Raw genomic sequence first — 23,444 nt, forward strand, 5'->3', positions numbered from 1 at the left:
CAGTGGGATTAGGGTCAGTGGGAGTGGGAGTAGGGTCAGTGGAAGTGGGGATAGGGTCAGTGGGATTAGGGTCAGTGGGAGTGAAATGAGGGCCAGTGGGATTAGGGACAATTGGAGTGAAATGAGGGCCAGTGGGAGTGTAATTAGGGTCAGTTGGGTTAGGCTGTCAATGTGAGTAGGATTAGGGTTAGTAGAGTGGGATTAGGGTCAGTGGAGTGGGATTAGGGGCAGTGGGAGTGGAATTAGGGTCAGTGGGAGTGGAATTAGGATCAGTGGGATTAGGGTCAGTGGAATGGGATTAGGGTCAGTGGGAGTGCAAATATGGGTCACTGGGATTATTTTCAGTGGGAGTGGAATTAGAGTCAGTGGGGATGGGATTAGGGTCAGTGGGATTAGGGTCAGCGGGAGTAGGATTATGGTCAGTGGGATTAGGGTCAGTGGAAGTGGGATTAGGGTCAGTGGAAGTGGGATTAGGGTCAGTGGAAGTGGGAGTAGGATCAGTGGAATTAGGGTCAGTGGGAGTGGAATTTGGGTCAGTGTGAGTGGGGTTTGGTTCAGTGGGAGTGGAATTAGGGTCAGTGGGAATGGATTAGGGTTAATTGCATTAGGGTCGGTGGGATTAGGGACAGTGGGATTAGGGTCAGTGGGAATAGGATTAGGGTCAGTGGGATTAGGGTCAGTGGAATTAGGGTCAGTGGGAATGGGATTAGGGTCAGTGGGATTAGGATCAGTGGGATTAGGGTCAGTGGGAATGGGATTAGGGTCAATGGGATTAGGGTCAGTGCGAATGGCAATAGAGTCAGTGGGATTAGGGTCAGTGAGATTAGGGTCAGTGGGAATGGGATTATGGTCAGTGGGATTAGGGTCAGTGGTATTAGGGTCAGTGTGAATAGGGTCAGTGTGAGTGGAATTAGGGTCAGTGGGATTACAGTCAATGGGATTAGGGTCATTGGTATTATGGTCAGTGGGAATGGGATTAGGGTCAGTGGATTAGGGTCAGTGGGATTAGGGTCAGTGGGATTAGGGTTACTGGGAATGGGATTAGGGTCAGTGGTATTAGGGTCAGTGGGATTAGGGTCAGCAGGATTAGGGTCAGTGGGAATGGGATTAGGGTCAGTGGGATTAGGGTCAATGGGATTAGGGTCAGTGGGAATGGGATTAGGGTCAGTGGGATTAGGGTCAGTGGGAATGGGATTAGGGTCAGTGGGAATGGCATTAGAGTCAATGGTATTAGGGTCAGTGCGATTAGGTTCAGTGGGAATGGGATTAAGGTCAGTGGGAATAGGATTAGGGTCAGTGGGATTAGGGTCAATGGGATTAGGGTCAGTGGGTATAGGATTAGGGTTGGTGGGATTAGGGTCAGTGGGATTAGGGTCAGTGGGAATGGGATTAGGGTAAGTGGGAATGGTATTGGAGTCAATGGTATTAGGGTCAGCAGGATTAGGTTCAGTGGGAATGGGATTAGGGTCAATGGGAATGGGATTAGAGTCAGTGGTATTAGGGTCAGTGGGATTTAGTTCAGTGGGAATGGGATTAGGGTCAGTGGGAGGAGAGTCAGTGGGATTAGGTTCACTGGGATTAGTGTCAATGGGAATGCGATTAGGGTCAGTGGGAATGTGATTAGGGTCAGCCCCGCAAACAGATAACATTCATTTTATCCAGGTCAGGGGAGGAATGTTAGATGTTCACTGATGGGATTTGAACCTAACACCGTCTTGCTACGGCACCACCTTTGGGACCACTCCTTATGGGAATTCATCGGAATCATTTTACAATTGAATCTTCCCAACAGCCAAGAGGAGGAGGAATCACAGCAGACACACTGAGTCCAAAAAACATCAAGATCAACAGCAAAGCATCTGCCAAGAGCAGCGCGCATACATACACATCTGCACACAGGAATGCACTCACAGTTTGGTGCTCACAGCATGTGTTTTTTATATATATGTGCATCTACGCTCATCCAGATAAACATGGAGAGAAACCACATACTCACATGCACACCCCCACACACACATACACAACACATAACCACACACACTTACCCATACACACATGCCCACATGTCCACACAGTCACACATACACACATCAGACACGCACACGTGTGTGAGGATGCACAGGCTACATCCTTTAAAGCGTCACATTACACACAGACGGCCTTGGCGACTGGTGCCAAATCCTAGAAGACACAAGTCTGTGGTGAAATAGTCATTAGTATTATGGATAGCCCCAATTCCCAGAAAAACGTCAAAACAGTTTCTCCGTCTCTTCTTTCTTTTTCCACTCTAAATTTTTTTTTTTTGCCCCTCTGAAGGCTGGGCTCAGGGGAGTCATTCACATCAGAGATTAAAAAATTGACAACCACCTCTCGCTCTGTAAAGGTAACACCAATGAAAGCAAACAGCAGAGGGCAGCACTCACATCCCATTTGTTCCCAACCTCCACGTAGGCACAGACTGGATGAAAGGCTCCAGTACCACAGCTGTACAGGTGAGTTCTGTTGAAAGGATGTAGCACCTTGATGAAGTTGGCACATTCTGCCTGCAACGGAAAAGGAAGACAGCCATCAGGTGATTGCCGAGGCATTGCAAACTTCAATCCCAATGCACAGAATGATAAGGACATAACAATTAACATCAGGAGTGGACCTAACAGCTCCTTGAATCTTCTCTGCCATTCAGTAAGACCACAGCTGAGCTTTTAGATCAATTCCACTTTCCTGTCTTACCCCACATCCCTTGGTAATGCCCAAAAATCTATCAATCTTATTCCGCAGAACAATATAGCACAGAAGGAGGCCCTTCAGCCCATCATGCCTGTGCCAGCTCTTTGAAAAAGCTTATCCAATTAGCCTCGCTCACCTGCTCTTTCCCCATAGGCTGATATCTTCCCCCTTCCAGTATACACCTAATTCTCTTTTGGAAGTTACCACTGAGTCTGTTTACACCATCCTTTCAAGCAACATATTCCCGATCGCAACAACTCTCTGCGTTACCAATACTTTTCTCATCTCCCCCACTGGTTCTTTGGCTGACTATCTTAAATCTGTAACAACTGGCTACCGACCCTTCGGCCAGTGAAAACAGGTTTAAAAAAACAAACAGCAACAGTCATCCATTTAGTTTCCGGAACATTTGATGAAGATAAGATTGTCCTGCGATCCTGTTGTGTCACACAGCTCAAACAGATGAGCAAGAGTTTAGTTAGAAGCAGCCCATTCTTCAGAATATCTCACATGCAACTGAGGCCTGAGCTGCACTGAATTTGTTTCTTGACAGAATATGTCTGCCAAGTCAGAGGTAGCTGTATGTTGGTGCTCCTCAAAGCTAAGCATTTTTTTTTGCCCCAATCTTTGCTACGTTACAGGGGAGAGGGGGTGTCAGGACCTATTGTTCCTGCACTTTCAGTGATGACTGCCATCCAACTCCATGTTTGATAGAGATAGGGTTACTTGCATCTACCAGGTACAAGCCAGGAGTGCGATGGAGCGCTCTCCGCTTGCCGTGATAGGTGTTCAAGAGGCTCGTCAGCAGTTTTCTTGACTGGCAGCTCATCCGCCAACATAAAAGTCCAATGCCCCTCCCAACCACTGTTCCGCCATGGCTGCTGCACCATCCACGCCAGCCAAGCCTCCTTCAAAAGATCCTGTAAAACCCCGCAACCTGCACCACAAAAGGACAAGCGAAGCAGGTGCAAGGGTACACCAAGTTTCCCTCCGAGTCACACGCCATCCCCTCTTGGACATAAGCCGCGGTTCCTTCATTGTCGCTGGTTCAAAATCCTGGGACGCCCTCCCTAACAGCAACGTGGGCGTACCTACACCACACGGACTGCTGCAGTTCGAGAAAGTGGCTCACCACCATCTTCCCGAGGGCAATTAGGGACGGGCAATAAGTTCTGGCTTTGCTCACAACACCTATCTCGCGGAAACTAGTTAAAAGCAAAGTAAATCCAAAGCTTTTTCTTTTGTGTCTATTACAAGCCAATGCTGAAGGGTGTCCAAACAAGCTTCATGTACCATGGTTTGTATTTAAAAAATATAGTTCAGTTCCTTCTCCCTTGATGTCTACACACGAATGGTCAATGCACTAACAATGCTCCCACAAAGCCATTCTCACCTTGATGTAATTCTGTAAGAAAGGGTTAATAATCACAACCGCTTTTCTCCAGTTCTCATGGGGGAGAAAAATGGTTGGAATCTTGGAACCCAATCCCCAAAACACATAAAAACCCAGGAATTCCATGCGATTAAAAAACAGAACTCGACTGAAGTCAGCCAGAAGACCCATTGATAATCATCATTACACGCTTTCAAAGTGTTACTGAAGTCAGTGAGTTAATGTGGTGAGTGCAACGTTAGGATTAAAATTCAGCCCCACAGGCTCCAAGGCTGACCATGTCACATAGGCTGGAATTATATTCTCGGAAATTTTGCAGTCATTATGCTGAAAGATGTTAGCATCGGGAATCGGGAGTGAATGAAAGAGGGAACTCACAGTTCTATAACACCTTGCCCCTCAGGACATCCCAAAATACCTTACAGTCAAGTATTTAAATATGTCAATGAAGTGTCTCAGCTCTCCACTGCAGGACAGTCAGACACCTTGATATTTACTGCTGGAAAAATGGTGGTGGGTACATGTCTGGCAGGTCGGGAATGTATTCCCTGTATTTAAGTCTTTAGCCTCCCTCCTGCCACCCTTTGCCGCCCACCTTGGCGGCTTAATATTAAGGCCCCCAACTCTGTTTCTCTCTCCACAGAGGCTGCCTGACCTGCTGGATGTTCCCAGCATTTTCTGTCCAAAATTTCAGGTTTGCAATATTTCGCTTTTGCTGCCATTTTATTAGACTCGGCTAATTTGCAAACAGGCCCTGAGACACTTCAACACTTCCAATTTTTGGTTTCATACTGACTGAGTTTTATTGTGTCTTTTTTCAAAATATGCTTCCAAAGATACTTATGATATGCTGATAGGGTGAGGTGAAGAGGAGGTGGGAGGAGGGTCGACTCGTGTAGAGTGTGAACACCAACATACACCAGTTGAGCTGAACGGCCTTTGCTGTAGGCTTTGGTCATTCGAACTGACATAGCTGGGTGGAAATCCTATGGGATTGGGTGGGAATGCTGGCTTTACACCCAGTTCAGTTTTACTCGTTTGTAGGTCATTGATATGATTACTAACCCTCCAGGATTGGCCTGGAGACTCCAGGAATTGCAGATCAATCCCCAGGACATTGCTGTGTGCAACCCTCCAGAAAATCATCGGGGCATTAAAAAATATTGTTGTTGTTTTGTCGTTTTCTTTGAACATTTCTCTTTACCAGATATAAAGATATTGAAAACAGGGAGTTGGGCAGGGGGGGCAGGCTCATTGGCTGGCAGCAAGCATCATCCAATTGGCTGATGGATCATGAATGGCTCTGAAGAAGAGTCATATGGACTCGAAACGTTAACTCTGTTTCCCTCTCCATAGATGCTGCCGGACCTGCTGAGTTTTTCCAGCATTTTCTGTTTTCGTTTCAGATTTCCAGCACAGTATTTTGCTTTTATCTTCAGCTAATGAGTCTTATTGCTTTCCAATTGGTGTAGGAAGGTAGTGCGTCACAAGGATGGATGTGTTGACCGACTAATGGCTGCAGCGTGAGGGCTAGTCATGTGATGAAACCTCCAGGAACATATTTCATCACCGTTGGCAACCCTTCTGACATCAGTGGAGAGTAAGATTCCATCAGAATCCCGACTGGCAAGGTTGGGTTATAACTACTCGCCACTGATGAATTTTAGGTAATCTCAGTACACCCTGTTCCAACCTGCCAGATTCCCACTGAAAACACCCATCAGGGCCTTGATGCAGGGAACCACTTAGAGCCCAGCTTCAGTTTATAGTTAGAAAATAAATACAATATCCAAGGGGCACACGTGATTTACAACAGTCTTAATTTCTCTAAACAGATGTATCCCCTATATGATACATCAAAAAATAAGCCCATATTGGAAGCGCATGAAGTGAAACGACTTCCTAAAGCATTCCTCATGAATGGAAATCTTTGATACTTTGCACTTGGACCTTGAGACTGTTTTAGTGAAAAAACAGGATGATCGGCATATTTCTGGAAATGATCCAAATGCCAATTGGAGGTCTTTGTAGCAGCTAGAGCTCCTTCAGGCAGGTCCAACCAACAAGAGTTAATGCTTGGCTTCACCTCATTCTGGCTCAAATTCCTTGGAATGTGAACATGCCCTATCCCAGTTCTTCACCATGCCAAAACTGTGGGGTTTTTTAATCACGAATAGAAAACGGCAAACGTGCCATCAGGAGAATGGTTAGAACATGGAACTCACTATCTACCACAAGTAAGACCATAAGACATAGGAGCAGAAATTAGGCCATTTGGCCCATCAAGTCTGCTCCGCCATTCAATCATGGCTGATAAGTTTCTCAACCCCATTCTCCCGCCTTCTCCCCATAACCTTTGATCCCCTTACCAATCAAGAACCTATCTATCTCGGTCTTAAATACATCAATAACCTTGCCTCCACAGCCTTCTGTGGCAATGAATTCCATAGATTCACCACTCTCTGGCTAAAGAAGTTTCTCTTCATCTCTGTTCTAAAAGGTCTTCCCTTTACTCTGAGGCTGTGCCTTCGGGTCCTAGTCTCTCCTACTAATGGAAATATCTTCCCCACGTTCACTCTATCCAAGCCTTTCAGTATTCTGTAAGTTTCAATCAGATCCCCCCCTCATCCTTCTAAACTCCATCGAGTATAGACCCAGAGTCCTCAAACGTTCCTCATATGTTAAGCCTTTCATTCCTGGGATCGTTCGCGTGAACCTCCTCTGGAACTTCTCCAGGGCCAGAACATCCTTCCTGAGGGACCCAAAATTGCTCACAATATTCTAAATGTGGTCTGACCAGAATCTTATAAAGCTTCAGCTGCACATCCCTGCTTTTATATTCTAGTTCTCTCAGAAGGGGTTACAGGTTAGCAAGGCCAACATTTGTTGCCCATCCCTAATTGCTCTTGAACTGAGTGTCTTGCTAGGCCAGTTCAGAGGGCAATTAAGAGTCAACCACATTGCAGTGGATCTGGAGTCACATGTAGGCCAGAATGGGTAAGGACTACAGGTGATTTCTGTCCCTAAAGGACATTAGTGAACCAGATGGGTTTTTACAACAATCGATGATCGCCATTACTGAGACTACTTTCAATTCATGATTTTTAAAAATTGTTAATTGAATTTAAATTCCACCAGTTGCCATGGTGGGACTTGATCCCCTGTCCCTCCACCATTAGACTGGGCCTCTGGATTACTAGCTTAGTGACATTATCACTATGCCATCATCTCACCTATGTGAAGTGTGAGGCGGCTTGCGTGAAACATAAAAGCAAATATGGACTGGTCAGGTGATTTGTTTCTTTGCTGTATATTCTGTGGTAGTTCCATGTAAAATAGGTGCAATTGGTCGCCAATCTGTTTGTTTCTGTTTAGCTGCGCCAAAACGTTGAGGATATGCTTACAATGACATGTTGAGATGAAGCTGAGGTGCAGTGTTGTTCAATAGGGGCAGACGCTTTCAACCACTTGCAGATGTTACCTCATGCCTCAGATTCATGATCACACTTGGCACAATGAGCAGCCGTATTTCCAGTGACCCAGCAATGCAACCACATTGGGATATTATTCCCCTGATCTCTGCTGAGATGGTAAGAGAGATGTTGAGATGTAGCAAGTGTTGGTCAAACGTTTACTCTGCAAGGAAGAGACAGAATACTGTAGCACTAACTACCTTGGGCTTCACTTTGAGTCACCTGTCGGATGTTATTAAATTGAGACCTCGTCTGTGTTAATGGTACGTTAATTATAATGTAAAGATACCCAAGCAAAGGGCATTGTTTAATTAAGTACTAGAGCACTTGTAAAGAGAGACTGCTGGGACATGGGTTGGGGAAGGTAGGAAGTAGACATATGTAATCCTGCATTCTGTAAATAAACCTATTATCAAGGGAAGTATTAGTGTATAGTTTCATATGTCACCAACTAGCTCGGGATTGATTTAACAGTCTGTCCCTGCAGGGGCATGTAAAAGATCCCACGGCACTCTTTCAAAGACAATTATAGAAGTCCTCCCCATGTTCTAGCTAATATTTATTCCAATACTGAAAACAGTCAATCTGATCGTTATCACATTGCTCGTTGTAGGATCTTGCTTTATACAAACTGACTGCTGCGTTTCCTACAACAGTGACAACACTTGGAAGAAGTACCCCATTGGTTATAAAGGCCCCATAGGAGGTGCCTTCAGCTGCCTAGGGCCTAAGCTTTGGAGTTCCCTCCCTAAACTTCTCCACATCTCTACCCCTCACTCCTCCTGTAGGGCATTCCTTAAAACCAAGATTGTGGTCACCTGCCCAAATATCTCCTTATGTAGCTCAGTGTCAAATTTGGTTTGATAATGGCTCCTGTGAAATGCCTTGGGACTTTTACTAACTCAAGGTGTGCTGTATGAATACAAGATATCCTGTTGAGGAACAGCAGGCAGTTTTTCCAGCAACACTGCTCCCTCAACCAACAGCATCATGAACAGATTCACTAGTCATTCTTCACACTGCTCCAACCTCAGATGAGCTCTACTTTACTGCACTGATTTCCCTCTGCCATTGTACAATGGACAGATTTTTTCCTATTTCTATATGAACACGTTTATTTGTGAACTCCCAGTTGCCAAGTTTAAGGAATTCTTGCCCAGTCATTCACAAAGCAATGATGCTCAAGAGACATGATGGAGAATTTATAAACACCCAACAGCACTTATGGGTTATTGGGTCACTCACAGATGAGATGGGTTCTGAGCACCATCAGCGCTTCTCAAGTATCTGCTGCTCCACCCTTTGCACTTCAGATAGATCAAATTTTATGGCAGGCAATTTTATGATGGAGAACATGTTTGCACATGGCAAGCTGTTGGAGTAATTCAATACCCATGTACAGTACCCACTGTCAATAATAATTCATCTCAGGCCCAGTGGCTTGCATTTCTAATCGCCCTCTCTTGACCCTAGAGTGAGAGAGCAGGCCTCAGATTTCATTTTAAGATTATCCTTTAAATAGCGAGCTTTTAGCATCCTCCAATTCTATCACTCTGACTGCTAGAGAATCAGCCTCCAAAAATGTTCAAAACTGGGGTTGATATGAGGGACAATGGCCCATGAAATTATACTAAACCAGTTTGTGTTTTTGCCCTTCATTCTTTCATAGGATGTGGGAATCATTGGGAGGACCAGCATTTGTTACCCTTGAGCCTTTACAACACAGGATGATAGCTTTACAATTCCAGATTATCCTTTGAATTTAAATTCCAGCAGCTGCCATGGTGGGATTTGAACCCTTGTCCCCAGATAATTAGCCTGGTGCCTCTAGATCACTACTCCAGTAACATGACCACTCAGCCACTATCGCGTCCATTCACTGGGCTGCTATTTTAACTGAAGTGTTGAGCTGTCAATTTGAAGCTTAACGTTGGTGTGATTGAGCAGCAGAATAATCAAGATGGTTCAGGGCCACCTGATTTCTGGAGAAAAGAGCCCCAGCCAAAGAGAAGGCCGAGCGATGACTTGTTGCAGGTCTTTATAATTATGGAGATAAAAACAAAAAAACTGCGGATGCTGGAAATCCAAAACAAAAACAGAATTACCTGGAAAAACTCAGCAGGTCTGGCAGCATCGGCCGAGAAGAAAAGAGTTGACGTCAACTCTTTTCTTCTCCGCCGATGATGCCAGACCTGCTGAGTTTTTCCAGGTAATTCTGTTTTTGTTTTATAATTATGGAGTTTGCTGGGGCTGATGTCGCGAAGATATTTCCACTTGTTGGGGCAGTCCAAAACTTGAGGGCCATAAATAAAAGATAATCACCTATAAATCCAACAGGGAACTCAGGAGAAACTTCTCTACCCAGAGAGTAGCTAGACTATGGAACCATCTACCACATGCAGTGCCAGACGTGAATAGCACTGATGCAATTTAAGGGGAAGTTAGATAATTAGATGAGAGATAAAGTAATGGCAGGGTATGTTGATAGGATTACATGAAGCAAAGTGAAAGGATGCTTATGTGGACATTGACACAGGGATAGAACACGGGGCTTGAACAGGTTTCCAGCACAGAAATAAGCCAATGTAGTTAATGGATAATACATTCCCAAGAGCAGAAGGGTATAAGTTTGCAATTATCTTCCTCTTTTTGCCTTATCCTGTCAACAGGTTTAGATAAGCAACAAAATACCTAATGGGCTGTGGTGTGCTTCCTTTGTGATGTGCTATGTCTGGACCTCTTCCAGCCTCCCAACCCTCTGAGGACTCTGTGCTCCTCCAGTTCTGGCTTCTTAAGCATCCCCAAGTTTTAACCAATCTACCACTGGCAGCCACACCTTTAGCCCGCTGGGCCCCAAGCTCTGGAATTGCTTCTGTGAATCTCTGCCTCTCTACTTCTCTGACTCCTTCCATTTATCTCTTTGACCAAGCTTTGGATCATCCTGTTTTGGTTTGCTAACATTCTTGGGAGGTTTTATCTATGCTAGAAGCGTGGGATAAATGCAAATTGTTGCTGATGCTTTGGACCATCCTTGAAATGTAAACATGCACAATATAAATGCAATTTGTTCCTTCAAAGGATTTGTGGAGGGTGAACTCTGTACTTTTTTAAATTTGCTCATGGGGTGTGGACATCACTGGCTAGGCTAACATTTATTGCCCAGCCTTAATTGTCTTTGTTCAGAGGGCATTTTAAGAGTCAACCACATTACTGTGGGTCTGGAGTCACATGTAGGCCAGACCAGGTAAGGATGGCAGATTTCCTTCCATAAAGGAAATTAGTGAACTAGATGGGTTTTGTTTACAACAATGGCTTGATGGTCATCATTAGACTTATAATTCCAATTTTTTTTTATTGAACTCAAATTCCACCATCTGGTATAGTGGGATTCAAACTCAGGTCCCCAGCGCATTACCCTGGGTCTCTGGACTGCCAGTCCAGTAATAATACCACTACACCTCTGCCTCCCCCCCTGTCACCACCGACTGGAGGGTCAATCAATAAAAGTGGTCTTGAGCCACTCTGCGATTGGGTTGAGTGGCTGGTGGAGCCAGCCGTGAGTCAGCACACATGTCCAGCCGTTCTATGTTGGGAAAACCGTAGCGAACATGGTGCGAGCATCTTTGTGGCTTTTCTGCCTCTTTTATCACTTCTGATTTATAAAACTAAATTTGCGAGCCTCAAGTGCTGACATTGTTGAGACCACCTCCCAGTGGGACCCACACCCCTTCCTGGAGTAAAACACTCCCTATATTTGATCATTCCCTTAAGCCGACTTTATAGAAATCAAAAGGGGAAGAATTCGGGGCTGAGCACATATTCCTAATACATGGTGTGTACCGTAATATGACATCTATAAATTAAAACAGAACCCCACTCAGCACAGCAGTGACTAGCACTCAAAAATATTTTATATAATTCATCAGATTTCACTCCACTCTGCAGACTGTTCTCAACTTCATGCACTCTCAATCTCGACCAAAAACAGCCATGATCAGTAGACTTTATGTATCATGATTGGATTGCTAAGTAGAGCCAAGGTATGTTAGCCCCAGCTCGTGTTGAGCAGGTATTTTTCCATCCCTTCCTGATGTGAAGTAGGAATTCTTTCCAACACACTTATGTATCAGCTACATAAGGTGAAGCATTAAGATAAATGCAAAATACCGCGGATGCTGGAAATCTGAAATAAAAACAGAAATGCTGGTCTGGCAGTGTCTGTTATCAGAGAAACAGAGTTAACGTTTCGAGTCCGTATGACACTTCCAAAGAGTTATACAGGCTCGAAATGTTAACTCTGTTTCTCTGTCCATGGACGCTGTCAGACCTGCTGTGCTTGTTCAGCATGTTCTGCTATTATTTATATAAGGTGAATCATGCTATTCTGGACTGATGGTTAACAGTGCCTGCCATGGCTCAGTGGATGACACTCTGGCCTTTGAAGCAGAAGTTTGTGGGTTTGAGTCCTGCTCCAGAATCAAGGCTAGCACTTCAGTGTAGAGCTAAGGCAGTGCTGCACTGTTAGAGGTGCCAACTTTTTGACAAGACGTTAAACTGAAGACCCGACTGCCTTCTCAGGTGGATGTAAAAGATGCCAGGGCACTACTTGAAGAAAAGCAGGGGAGTTTTCTCAAGTGTAAGAGTCAACCACCATCACCAGAAACAGATTATCTGGTCATTAACTCATTCTGTTTGTAGGAGCTTGCTGTACACAGATTGACTGCTTCAGTTCCCATTCCAATGGTGACTCCACTTCAAGAAGTACTCCATTGGCTGTGATGGTCGCCCTGAGATTGTGAACAGTGCTACATAACTGCTTCCTTTAGTTTTACTCCCTTTAGTGTTTAGCTTTCATACTCCTGCCACAGGTCCTCTCAAGCTCAAATAAAAACAGATTTCAGACAAAACGAATACAAATGCAAATATAAAGCAGGAATAGTGGAGGCCTGGGTACAGACCGGAGGGTAATTTGCAAGTCCACCCAGCCGCAAGGGGCCCCAAAAGCCAGAGAAACACTTTAAAGCTTCGGGTGTACTTTTTAACTGGTGCAGTCGGTCAGAGCCCACCACCCACCGCTCCCACCCCGTTCGCCAGTCCCACCATGTGGTGAAACCTGAAGCGAAAATGTAAATCCCTCATTTGGCGAGTGAGAAGATATATTCAAACAGAAAATGCCGATACCTGGGACTGATTAGAGTCTAGTCAAGGGGTTCAAATGGATTGTGGCCTCAGGGAATCCCACCGAGTTGAAAGAAAAAGAAATTTGCATTTATATAGCGCTTTTCTCAACCTCAGGATGTCCCAAAACACTTCACAGCCAATGAATTACTTTTTGGGTGCAGCTTTGTTGCAATGTAGCAAACACAGCAGCCAATTTATGCACAGCAAGCTCTCACAAGCAGCAATGTAATAACAGCCAGATTAGTGATATTGACTAAGGGATAAATATTGACCAGAACATTGGAGAAAAATATCCGGTTCGTTTTTGAAATTGTATCATGGAATCTTTTACATCCACCTGAAAGAGCAGGTGGGGCTTCGTCTCACAGATCTTAAGGAATAGGAGCCGGGGGTGGGGGGTAGGCCATTCAGCCCATCGAGCCTGCTCCACCATTCAATTAGATTATGACTGATCCGATTGTGGCCTTAAGGTCACTTCCTTACCTGTCCCCCATAACTCTTGACTCTCTTGTCAATCAAAAATCTGTCTTTGTCTCAGCCTCGAATATATTCAATGACCCCACCCTCCACTCCTATCTGTGGAAGAGAATTCCAAAGACGCTCCAATAGAAGTGATTCCTCCTCATCCCTTGTGCATGGGATGGCCCTCATCTTTAAACTGTTTTAAAGAGGCCAAGGTTGACAATTCTGACGATAGGTACAAGCCTCAGCCTCCCTCCGCGAGGCAAGGTTCCTCTGGAGAGTCCAAGTAACAATCTGGCAAACTGATTTTTAAACGAAGAACACGTTGAACGGTTTTGCTGAGCAGTGCTGCACATTGGAATTTGCGGCTCTATCCTTCACCCCAACCCTCTACCAAGTGCAACCGTGCATCACCCACACCATAAACCAAAACGTGGTGGACACAAGGACAAGGGAAACTTGCTCCAGCTTGGCCAAGTACCCATGGTTCAACCTCTGCTGCCAATCCGAACTATTTAAACTTTACTCCTGCCTCCAACCCATGTTGCGTCAGACTTTGCTGATAAGGGATTGGTCCAGTTTTCTCAGTCGGTCAACGAGGTTGGCATTTGCCTGCCCCATTGCCCCCTAGTAAAAATAAGTTGCTGCCTTAGTTATATTACGTGGTTTGTAATCCCGTCTGCCGGTTCTCCCCGTTAGACTCAGCTTCAGACTCAGAGTCATCATGGAAAAGAAGGAGGCCATTCGGCCTATTGAGTTCATGCCTGCTCCCTGTAGAGCAATCCAGTCAGCTCCATTCCCCACATTCTATCCCCATAGCCCAGCAAATCTGCTTCTCTCAAGTGTCCATCCCAATTTCCTTTTGAGGTTTTTCATCATCTCCACTTCCGCCAACCTCGTTTGAAGCAAGCTCCAAATCATTACCATCCTCTACACAAAAATAATCTCCCGTCCATCCCACATGCATCTCTTGCCCCTAACCTTAAATTTGTATGCCCCCAGTCCCGGCACCATCAGCTAACAGGAACAGTTAACATTCCTATTCTCTTCTGTCATCCCTACAGAGGATAAAAATCAGTTTGTCATTGGACTCTCACCAAGTATAGGTGTATCTAAGTGCCCCCATCCCTCTATTCTCTAAATCTGTGCATACCTTCTTGGGCTCAGTGAGTCAGAAGGTTGTGGGTTCAAGTCCTGCTCCAGAGACCTGAGCACAGATAACGTGGCTAACACTCCAGAGCGGATCTGATGGAGTGACGCACTCTGAGAGGTGCTTGCCTTTCAGATGAGACTTTAAAATGAGGCCCACTCTGTCCTCTCAGGTGGGCACAAAAGATCCCATAACTCTATATGAAAACGAGCATGGCAGTTCTGCCTAGTTTCCTGGCCAATATTTATCCCGCAACGAAAAATCACTAAGATGGAGGTTACCTACCATTATCACATTGCTGTTGGTGGGAGTTTACTGTGCACAAATTGGCTGCTGCATTTCCAACAGAACCACAGTGACATCGGGACATCTGGAGGTGATGAAAAGTACTGTAGAAATGCAAGTTCTCTCTTCCTCTAAAACTTGCCCGGCAATAGCCAAACCCACGAGTTTATCTAATCCTGATTTTTTTTTTTCTCCCCCCTACAGCTAGTCGCAATAGAAAGGTCAATTTCGACAAGTATGAAACTCTATACTGTAATCAGGCTGGCTAAAGATGGTTACCTGCAGCTAATTGGCAGTGTAATGTAGCCATCATCTGCTCGTGGAAAGCACTGTGCAATTAACCCAGCTGAAAGCAAGCTTGACCTGTTAGACAATTGAACAAGCACATCTCCCAATCAATCCAAAATGTGCTTCTGTACTACTGACATCTGTTAGCCTGGGTTAGAGTGAGGTTAACGAGCAGTAGCTTTAAAATGTAGCAGGATTCTGCATCAGCAACCTCCTCCTAATTTGGCATTTAAATGCTTTAAACCAGAGGTGGCCTCAAAGCGCAGCAGACCGCTTAACTCTGATATACAGACGCACTAAGGGCCACGCTTGAACTGGGGCGGTATTGAGAAGATCTGCTCCCTCTTGGAGGGCAGGAGCATTTAGTCAGCCCAGGTTACCCTCGCACATCTCTCAGATGCTATTCTTTCAAGGTAGCAGAGTGGCTAATGTGTGAAACATGTTCAGTCTGTGCAACTGGACCAGGAAAGGAAAAATACGGCCAGAGATCCTGTGGCATAGAGTTAGGGTGGCCAAGCTGGGTTGGACGCATTCCTGGAAGTATCATTGCCTGACCCCAACCTCCAGTCAAACAAACTTTTATGCCCATCTCCGATATTTTTAATAAAGCGAACACAAAAAAGAAAAAAGTCACAATTTTCATGTTTCCTTTCCCCAAGATTTTTCGCCTATGTTGCTAAGCAGCGTCTAGCAGATTAACTTCACATTGTATAGGATATACGCCACTGAAACCAGCCATCTGACCCACCTAGTCTATGCCAGTGTTTATGCGCCACTCATGCCTCCTCCCATTTTTCCTCATCCAAATCTGTTATTTAACCCTTAATTCCCTTCTCTCTCATATGCTTGTCTAGCTTCCTCAATATACATCTACACTATTCACTTCAACTACGCCCAAAGGTACTGAGCTCCACATTCTCACCGCTCTCTGGGTTAGAAAGTTTCTTCCGAGTTCCCTATCGGGAACCTTCATTCTTAGAGCTTCCAGGGTTAGGGTTAGGGTTAGGGTTAGGGTTGGCAGCCCTACATAGAATGCATGAAGAAAAGGGCAAATTATTTAGTAAAATAAAAAGGGGAGTTGTTAGGAGTGAGGGGTGAGTGAGATGTTATAAACAATAGACACCATGTTAGGATGTGAGGGTGCAATGTCACAAAATAATCTTGACCATTACCTTACCAACAGCGTAGGTTTTGCTCTGCAGTGCTTATTCCAATGAATTAGCTAGCCATATTTTTCCTTTGCTAGTCCAATGTTTCACACATTAGACTGGCAGGGGTTTGTGCCAGAAGATCCTTGGGGAAGTTGGCACACAGTCTCGCCCCTGGCCAAACGTTAAGAGGCAAGCATTGGCTCTTTGTTTGACTGTGGTGAGCATCAGAGCAGTGCCAAAATGGTCTTCAGCCAACATTTGCAGACAACAACAACAACAACAACAACTTGTTGCCTTTAAAATATAAAACCATTCCAAGGTACTTCACAGGAGCATTATCAAACAAATTTTGACACCGAGCCACAAAAGGTGATATTAGGGTAGATGGCCAAAAGCCTGGTCAAGGAGGTAGGCTTTAAGAAACATCTTCAGATGGATTGTAGAAGCTGGGAGAAGGGGAGTTGAGAGGAGATTTAATAGAGGTGTTCAAAATCATGGGGGTCTAGACAGAGGAGATAGGGAGAAACTGTTCATTTAAGCGGAGGTGTCGAAAACCAGAGGACACCAATATAAGTTGACTGGCAAAAGGACCAATGGCAACACCTTTATATGCAGCGAGTGTTGGATTCCGGAATGCACTGCCTGAGAGTGTGGGAGAGGCAGGTTCAATTGTGACTTTCAGAGAGAAACCAAATAAGCGCCTGTAGGTAAAAAAAAAGACCTTGCAGGGTTACAGGGAAAGGGCAAGAGAGTGGGACTAGCTGAATTGCACTTACCAGAGAGCTGGCAGATACTTGATGGGCAGAATGATCTCCTTGTGTGCTGTGACCATTCTATGATCATAAAGGGGTAAAGAAGGGTAAGAGGTGGCGAGGTTTAAGAAGGAAAATCCAGGGCCTTGGCAGATGAAGGCACTGCTGCCGGTGGTGGAGCGATTCAATTCAGGATGCATCAGAGATCCGAATTGGAGAAGCACAGAGAGCCCAGAGGTTACAGAGGTAGGAACAATTTTCTAGCAACTTTCACTGTATAGAACTCTGAACCCTAGCTCTTTGCCCACTTGCCCCAAGCAAGCCCATCCCTAATTGCCCTTGTTCAGAAGGCATTTAAGAGTCAGCCACATTGCTGTGGGTCTGGAGTCACACGTAGGCCAGACTGGGTAAGGGCAGCAGGTTTCCTTCCCTAAAGGACATTACTGAAGCAGATGGGATTTTATGACAATCAGCAATTGTTTCATGGTCATTATTAGGCTTTTTTAGCTGCAGATGTTTATTGAATTTAAATTTCACCATCTGCCGTGTTGGGATTTGAACCTGGGTCCCCACTATGCCACTACCTCCCCTGACTGTATTGTTCTGGTTTCACATTATCTATCCCATTGAGTGGCCAGTTAGCTCAGTTGGCTCTGAAGAAGTCATACAGACTCGAAAAGTTAATTCTGTTTCTCTCTCCACAGATGATGTCAGACCTGCTGAGTTTCTCCAGTACTTTTTGGTTTTTAGCTCAGTTGGCTAGATAGCTAGCATATGGCTCAGAATAATGCCAACATTGCAGGATCAATTCCTGTTCTGGCTGAGGTAGACTTGGCAGCTGCCTCCCTGCTTTGTTCTTGCTTGATGTGGAGTGGTGCCCCTCAAGTTATATCCAATACAGTTATTTTTTTTCTGAAGTGTAGTCACTGTTGTAAAGAAGGGAATGCAGCAGCCAATTTGTACACAGCCAGCTCCCACAACCAACAACGTGATATCAACCAAGCGATCTGTTTAATGATGCTGGTTAAATAGGAAGGACACCAGGGAGATCTCTTTGCTCTTCATTGGAATATTGCAATGGGATCTTTAAAATTCAGTTGAGAGGGCGGCAGGGACTCGGTTTAACATCTCATCTGAAAGACGGCACCTCTGACAGTGCAGCACTCTCTCAGTACTGCAGCTGGAGTGTCATCGTAGACTTTGTGCTCAAGTCTCCAGAGTGCAACCCACAGTCTTCCGACTCAGAGACAAGAGTGCTATCCACTGAGCCATGGCTGGCACCTAATATAATGAAAGCCAGACCATACAAGAGTCAAAACAGGAAGTCTTCAAGGGTGAGGGATAGCTGCTCTGCCTGTCGTGTGGTCATTTGGTTCTCTGCATTGGAATGTTTCAACATTAGTGGAAGACCTGAATGGAAAAATACGATTTCTGTAAACTTAACCGGACTGCGGAACATTAGCGGGAGAAAAAAAAACCTGATTCAATTGCACGCCACATTTGATTGAGATCTCAACATGTTGAGAGTTATTGGGTTATCAGTTGTCCCCTGTCCTTTTTCACTCCTGACATTTACTCCAGGATATTGCGACTTTTAATCAAGTACAAACCCCCTTAATGTGGTCAAAACAGCAAACAAAAACATTCCAAAGGGTGGAAAACAAATGCAGTTGCCATCTGGTGCTGTTGACCCATACGATACAATCAACTCACATAAGCTGTGTTGACTCAGTGAGCAAAACAGGGAGGGAAAGCGACTGGGAACTGAGTCTGGAAACGCACAGGGCCAAAGCGATCAATCCTCATTCTCCCATTTCAGGCAATCGTTCAGACTACCAAAAGCTGGAGGCAGTTCTAACAGTCGCCATGGAGGACAAGCTGTGCCAATCAAGTTATTGACCGAGCAGCAACATTTGACATGGCTTTTACTGACGCGTGGCTCACTCTATCCTCTGCTGAAAAGCTTTTTGAAAAGTTTCTTTTCCAACAATTTTAAGCTCATTTGCCTGTTGTCACATCTGTTGTACATTTAGCCTGTGTTGCATTGACGGGGGCTTTGATACAATGACCTGGTTATATTCCAACACATTTGTGTTACCCACTCCCTGTGCACTAAATTTAAAGCCCTCACTCCTCAGCTGCGAATCCTTCTGTGGCTTTGCCCCATCTACCTCTGCAACTCTGGGAACACTTTGGTCCATCTTTGATTGGCAGAGATATCAGCAGTCTTGGCCACACACTCCGGAATTCCTTGCTTAGTTAGTGCAGCTAATGTAACTGAAGTATGCCGATTGGTGTGCAGATGATAGTGCACTGTTCAATTGTTCTGTGTTTGATTATACGAGTCTGTTTACTATTGATCCTCACTGTGTTTGATTGGTAAAGCCCGGGTGTGGACTCAGAGGAAAGTAAACAAATTGTAGAAAGAGCTGAAAGCTAGAGCTAGAAGCTTGGAGTAGACATTTTAAAGCATTGTAAACAAAACCTGTTACACACATAGAAACTAGTGTCATCTCTGCGTAGGTCTGAGATATAAAATATACAACAGATAGTAGGATTAGAGGAAGTCAGGTGGGAGGAGGTTCATGCAGAGTATGAAAACTTGTATGGACCAGTCTGGCTGAATGGCCTGCTTTTTTTGTGTTATAAATTCCATGTAATAATCATTTACAACACACTTCTATCTTTCCACTTCACACTCTCTCTCTCTCTCTCTCTGGCCCCTTCCAAAAACTTCAAAGAAGCATCTTTTAAACCAAGTCTTTGGTTACCCTTCCTGGCTCATGTTCCATGGTTTGGTGCCTGTTCCATTTATCTTTTTCTAACCTTTTTGTAAAGTGCTTAGGAATTTTATCCATGTTAAAGGCCTATAGGAATGCAAGTTGCTGCATGTCAGGCTTCAAACGGGCACATTTTAGCGCATTCCCCTGGTCACTGGAACGTCCTAGGACATCTGATAGTGTTAAAAAAAATTGCACAAAACTTTTATCCAGCTCCTGCTGTATTCACAATGATCTGCATTAAAAATTCTCATCCTTGATTTCAATCACTCCATGGCCTCGCCCTCCCTATACCTATAACCTTCTCCACCCCTACAACCCTCCAAGATCTCTGCGCTTCCCCAATTCTGGGTTCCTGCGCATCTCTAATTTTAATCACCCCACCACTGGTGGCCATGCCTTCAGTTGCCTAGGCCCTAAGCTCTGGAATTCCCTCCCTCAACCTGTCTCTAGTCCTGTAAAATCCATTCATGACTCCTCAGGTACTGAAGCAGTCCATGCCCATATGCGTCAAAGCCTTCACAATATTTAGGCTTGAGCTGTTAAGTGGCAAGCAACAATCGTGCCACTCAAGTGCCAGGCAATGACCATCTCCAACAGAAGATGGTCATAAACAGAATCTAATCATCTTCCCTTGACATTCAATGGCATTACCATCACTGAATCCTCCACTAATAACATCCTGGGATTGCCATTGACCAGAAACTGAACTGGACCAACCATATAGATACTGTGGCTGCAACAGCAGGTCAGAGGCTAGGAATTCTGCGGCAAACAGCTCACCTCCTGACTCCCCAAAGCCCGTCCACTGTCTATAGGCACAAGTCAGGAGTGTGACGAAATACTGTACATTTGCCTGGTTAAGTGCAGCTCCAAGAACACTCAAGAAGCTTGACATCGTCCAGGACAAAGCAGCCACTTGATTGGCACCCCATCCACAAACATTCCTCCCAATCCCTCTGATGCACAGTGGCAGCAGTGCATACCATCTACAAGATGCACTGCAGCAGCTCTTCAAGCCTCCTTTAACAGCATCTTCCAAACCCACAACCTCTACCACCCAGAAGGGCAAGGGCACCAGATGCATGGGGGCACCACCCGTGCACACGGGAGTAACTCCTCTGCTCTCCTTTGCAATAGCGGCATGAGACTTTTTACATCTATCCGAGCAGGCCATTTCAGAGGGCAGAGTCAACCAGATTGCTGTGGGCCTGGAGTCACCTGTAGACCAGACCAGGTAAAGATGGCAGATTTCCATCCCTAAAGCAAGGACATTAGTGAACTAGATGCGTTTTTACAACAATTAAGATAGTTTCATGGTCACCATTACTGAGACTAGTTTTCAATTCCAGATTTTAAAAAATTAATTAATTAGATTTAAATTCCACAAGCTCTTGCGGCCATGGTTGGATTTGAACATGTGCCATCAGAGCATTAGCCTGGGCTTCCAGATTACCAGTGTGGTTATTTTTCAACAGCAACACCATCTCCCCTAAATTGTCCTTGAGAAGTAGTGGTGAGTCACCTTCTTCAACTGCTGCAGTCCTTCTAGGGTAAGTACACCCACAATGTTATTAGGGAGGGGGTTCCAGGATTTTGACCCGGTGACAGTGAAGGAACAGCGATATATTCTCAAGTCAGGATGGTGAGTGACTTGGAGGGGAACTTCCAGGTTGTGGTGTTCCCATGTGTCTGCTGCCCTTGTCAATCTAGTTGGTAGTGGTCGTGGGTTTGCAAGGTACAGCCCGAGGAGGCTTGGTGAGTTTCTGCAGTGCATCTTGTAGATGGTACACACACTGCTGCCACTGTGCATCAATGGTGAAGGGAGTGAATGTTTGTGGATGGGGTGCCAATTAAACGGGCTGCTTTGTCCTGGATGGTATCAAGCTTCTTGAGTGTTGTGGGAGCTGCACTCATCCAGGCAAGTGGGGAGTATTCTATCACACTCCTGATTTGTGTCTTGCAGATGGTGGACAGGCTTTGGGGAGTCAGGAAGTGAGTTACTCATCACAGGATTCCTAGCCTCTGACCTGCTCTTGTAGCCACAGTATTTATATGGCTAGTACATTTCAGTTTCTGGTCAATGGTTACCCCAGGGTGTTGATGGTGGGGCGATTCAATTGTGGTAATTTTTTAAATTATTATTCATTCAGGAGATGTGGGCTTCGCTGGCTGGGCCAGCATTTATTGCCGATCCCTAGTTGCCCTTGAGAAGGTGGTGGTAAGCTGCCTTCTTGAACCGCTGCAGTCCATGTGGTGTAGGTACACCCACAGTGCTGTTAGGAAGCAAGTTCCTGGATTTTGACCCAGTGGCAGTGAAAGAACGGTGATATATTTCCATGTCAGAATGATGTGTGGCTTGGAGGTAATACCATTGAATGTCAAGGGGCAATGGTTGGATTCTCTCTTGTTGGAGATCGTTATCGCCTGGCACTTGTGCACTTGTGTAGCACGAATGTTACTTGCCACTTGTCAGCCCAAGCCTAGATTTTGTCCAGGTCTTGCTGCATTTGAACATGGACTGCTTCAGTATCTGAGGAGTCGTGAATGGTGCTGAACATTGTGCAATCATCAGCGAACATCCCCACTCCTGACTTTATGATGGAAGGAAGGTCATTGATGAAGCAGCTGAAGATGGTTGGGCTGAGGACACTATCCTGAGGAACTCCTGTAGTGATGTCCTGGAGCTGAGATGATTGGCCTCCAACAACCAAACCATCTTCCTTTGTGCTAGGCATGACTTCAACCAGTGGAGCGTTTTCCCCCTGATTCCCATTGACTCCAGTTTTGCGAGGGCTCCTTGATGTTACACTCAGACAAATGCTGCCTTGATGTCAAGGGCAGTCACTCTCACCTCACCTCAGGAGTTCAACTCTTGTGTCCATGTTTGAACCAAGGCTGTAATGAGGTCAGGAACTGAGTGGCCCTGGTGGAATCCAAACTGGGTGTCAGTGAGCAGGTGATTGCTAAGCAAGTACCGCTTGGTCATACTGTTGATGACCTCTTCCATCACTTTACTGATGATGGAGAGTGGGCTGAAGGGGCAGTAATTGGCCGGGTTGGATTTGTCCTGCTTTTTGTCCAGAATTTTTACCTCGTCGGGCAGGCTCGGCAGGGGGCAGTCGGGAAGCTGAACGCCTCCCGCGATCAGGGCCGGACTGTGATTTCAGTGGCGGGCGAATTAAGGCCCACCCAGTGTGAAGTGTGCGCAGCAGCGCTCAGCGCCGCCTGTGTGGGGTGGCGGGCGGGGATGCGGAGGAGGGCGAGCGCGCAAGTTCACGCATGCGTGCAAGGAAAGCTCCCTGAGGCACAGAGCTGCCTCAGGGAGCTTAAGATATAAAAAATGAAAAATAAAGAATTATAAAATGGTAAAGAACGTCCCCTCATGTGGCCCTGTCACATGAGTAGGGACACGTTCTTAATGAAATGTTAAAATTTTTATTATATTTTTGATTGCTGTTGGAAACACCATGGATGAGGTTTCCTAAAAATTGGATGGGCAGCGAAAAATAACATTTAATTGGGACTTTAATGGCCTTTTAATTGTCGTTGGCCGCGCTGCCGACTCCGGCATGCACCCGCTGACCAACATATTGCACGAGTGCGCGAAGGCACCGGGACGCTCGCCCGATGTCATACCATAGCGCGTCATTTTACTCTCACTCGGGTCGGGCACGCGCCCGCCTGACAAGCGTAATATTCTGGCCTTTGCGTACAGGAAATTCCTCGCCAACTTTCCACATTGTCAGGTAGATGCCAGTGTTGTGGCTGCACTGCAAAAGCTTGGCCAGGGGCGCGGCAA

General features: G+C 45.5%; 1 protein-coding gene across 4 annotated transcripts in view; it reads right to left on the bottom strand.

Annotated features, from left to right (window-relative positions):
- The window catches only part of sema3b (sema domain, immunoglobulin domain (Ig), short basic domain, secreted, (semaphorin) 3B), a 428,874-nt gene that overhangs the window by 51,466 nt on the left and 353,964 nt on the right, over positions 1-23,444 (bottom strand). For all 4 annotated transcript variants that reach the window (XM_041191338.1, XM_041191339.1, XM_041191336.1 and 1 more), the window contains one exon: positions 2,424-2,543. In XM_041191338.1, coding sequence (XP_041047272.1) covers positions 2,424-2,543 — 120 coding nt within the window. The remainder of the gene's footprint in view (positions 1-2,423; positions 2,544-23,444) is intronic.

The sequence above is a fragment of the Carcharodon carcharias genome, chromosome 7, assembly GCF_017639515.1.
Source record: "Carcharodon carcharias isolate sCarCar2 chromosome 7, sCarCar2.pri, whole genome shotgun sequence".
Classification (NCBI taxonomy): domain Eukaryota; kingdom Metazoa; phylum Chordata; class Chondrichthyes; order Lamniformes; family Lamnidae; genus Carcharodon; species Carcharodon carcharias.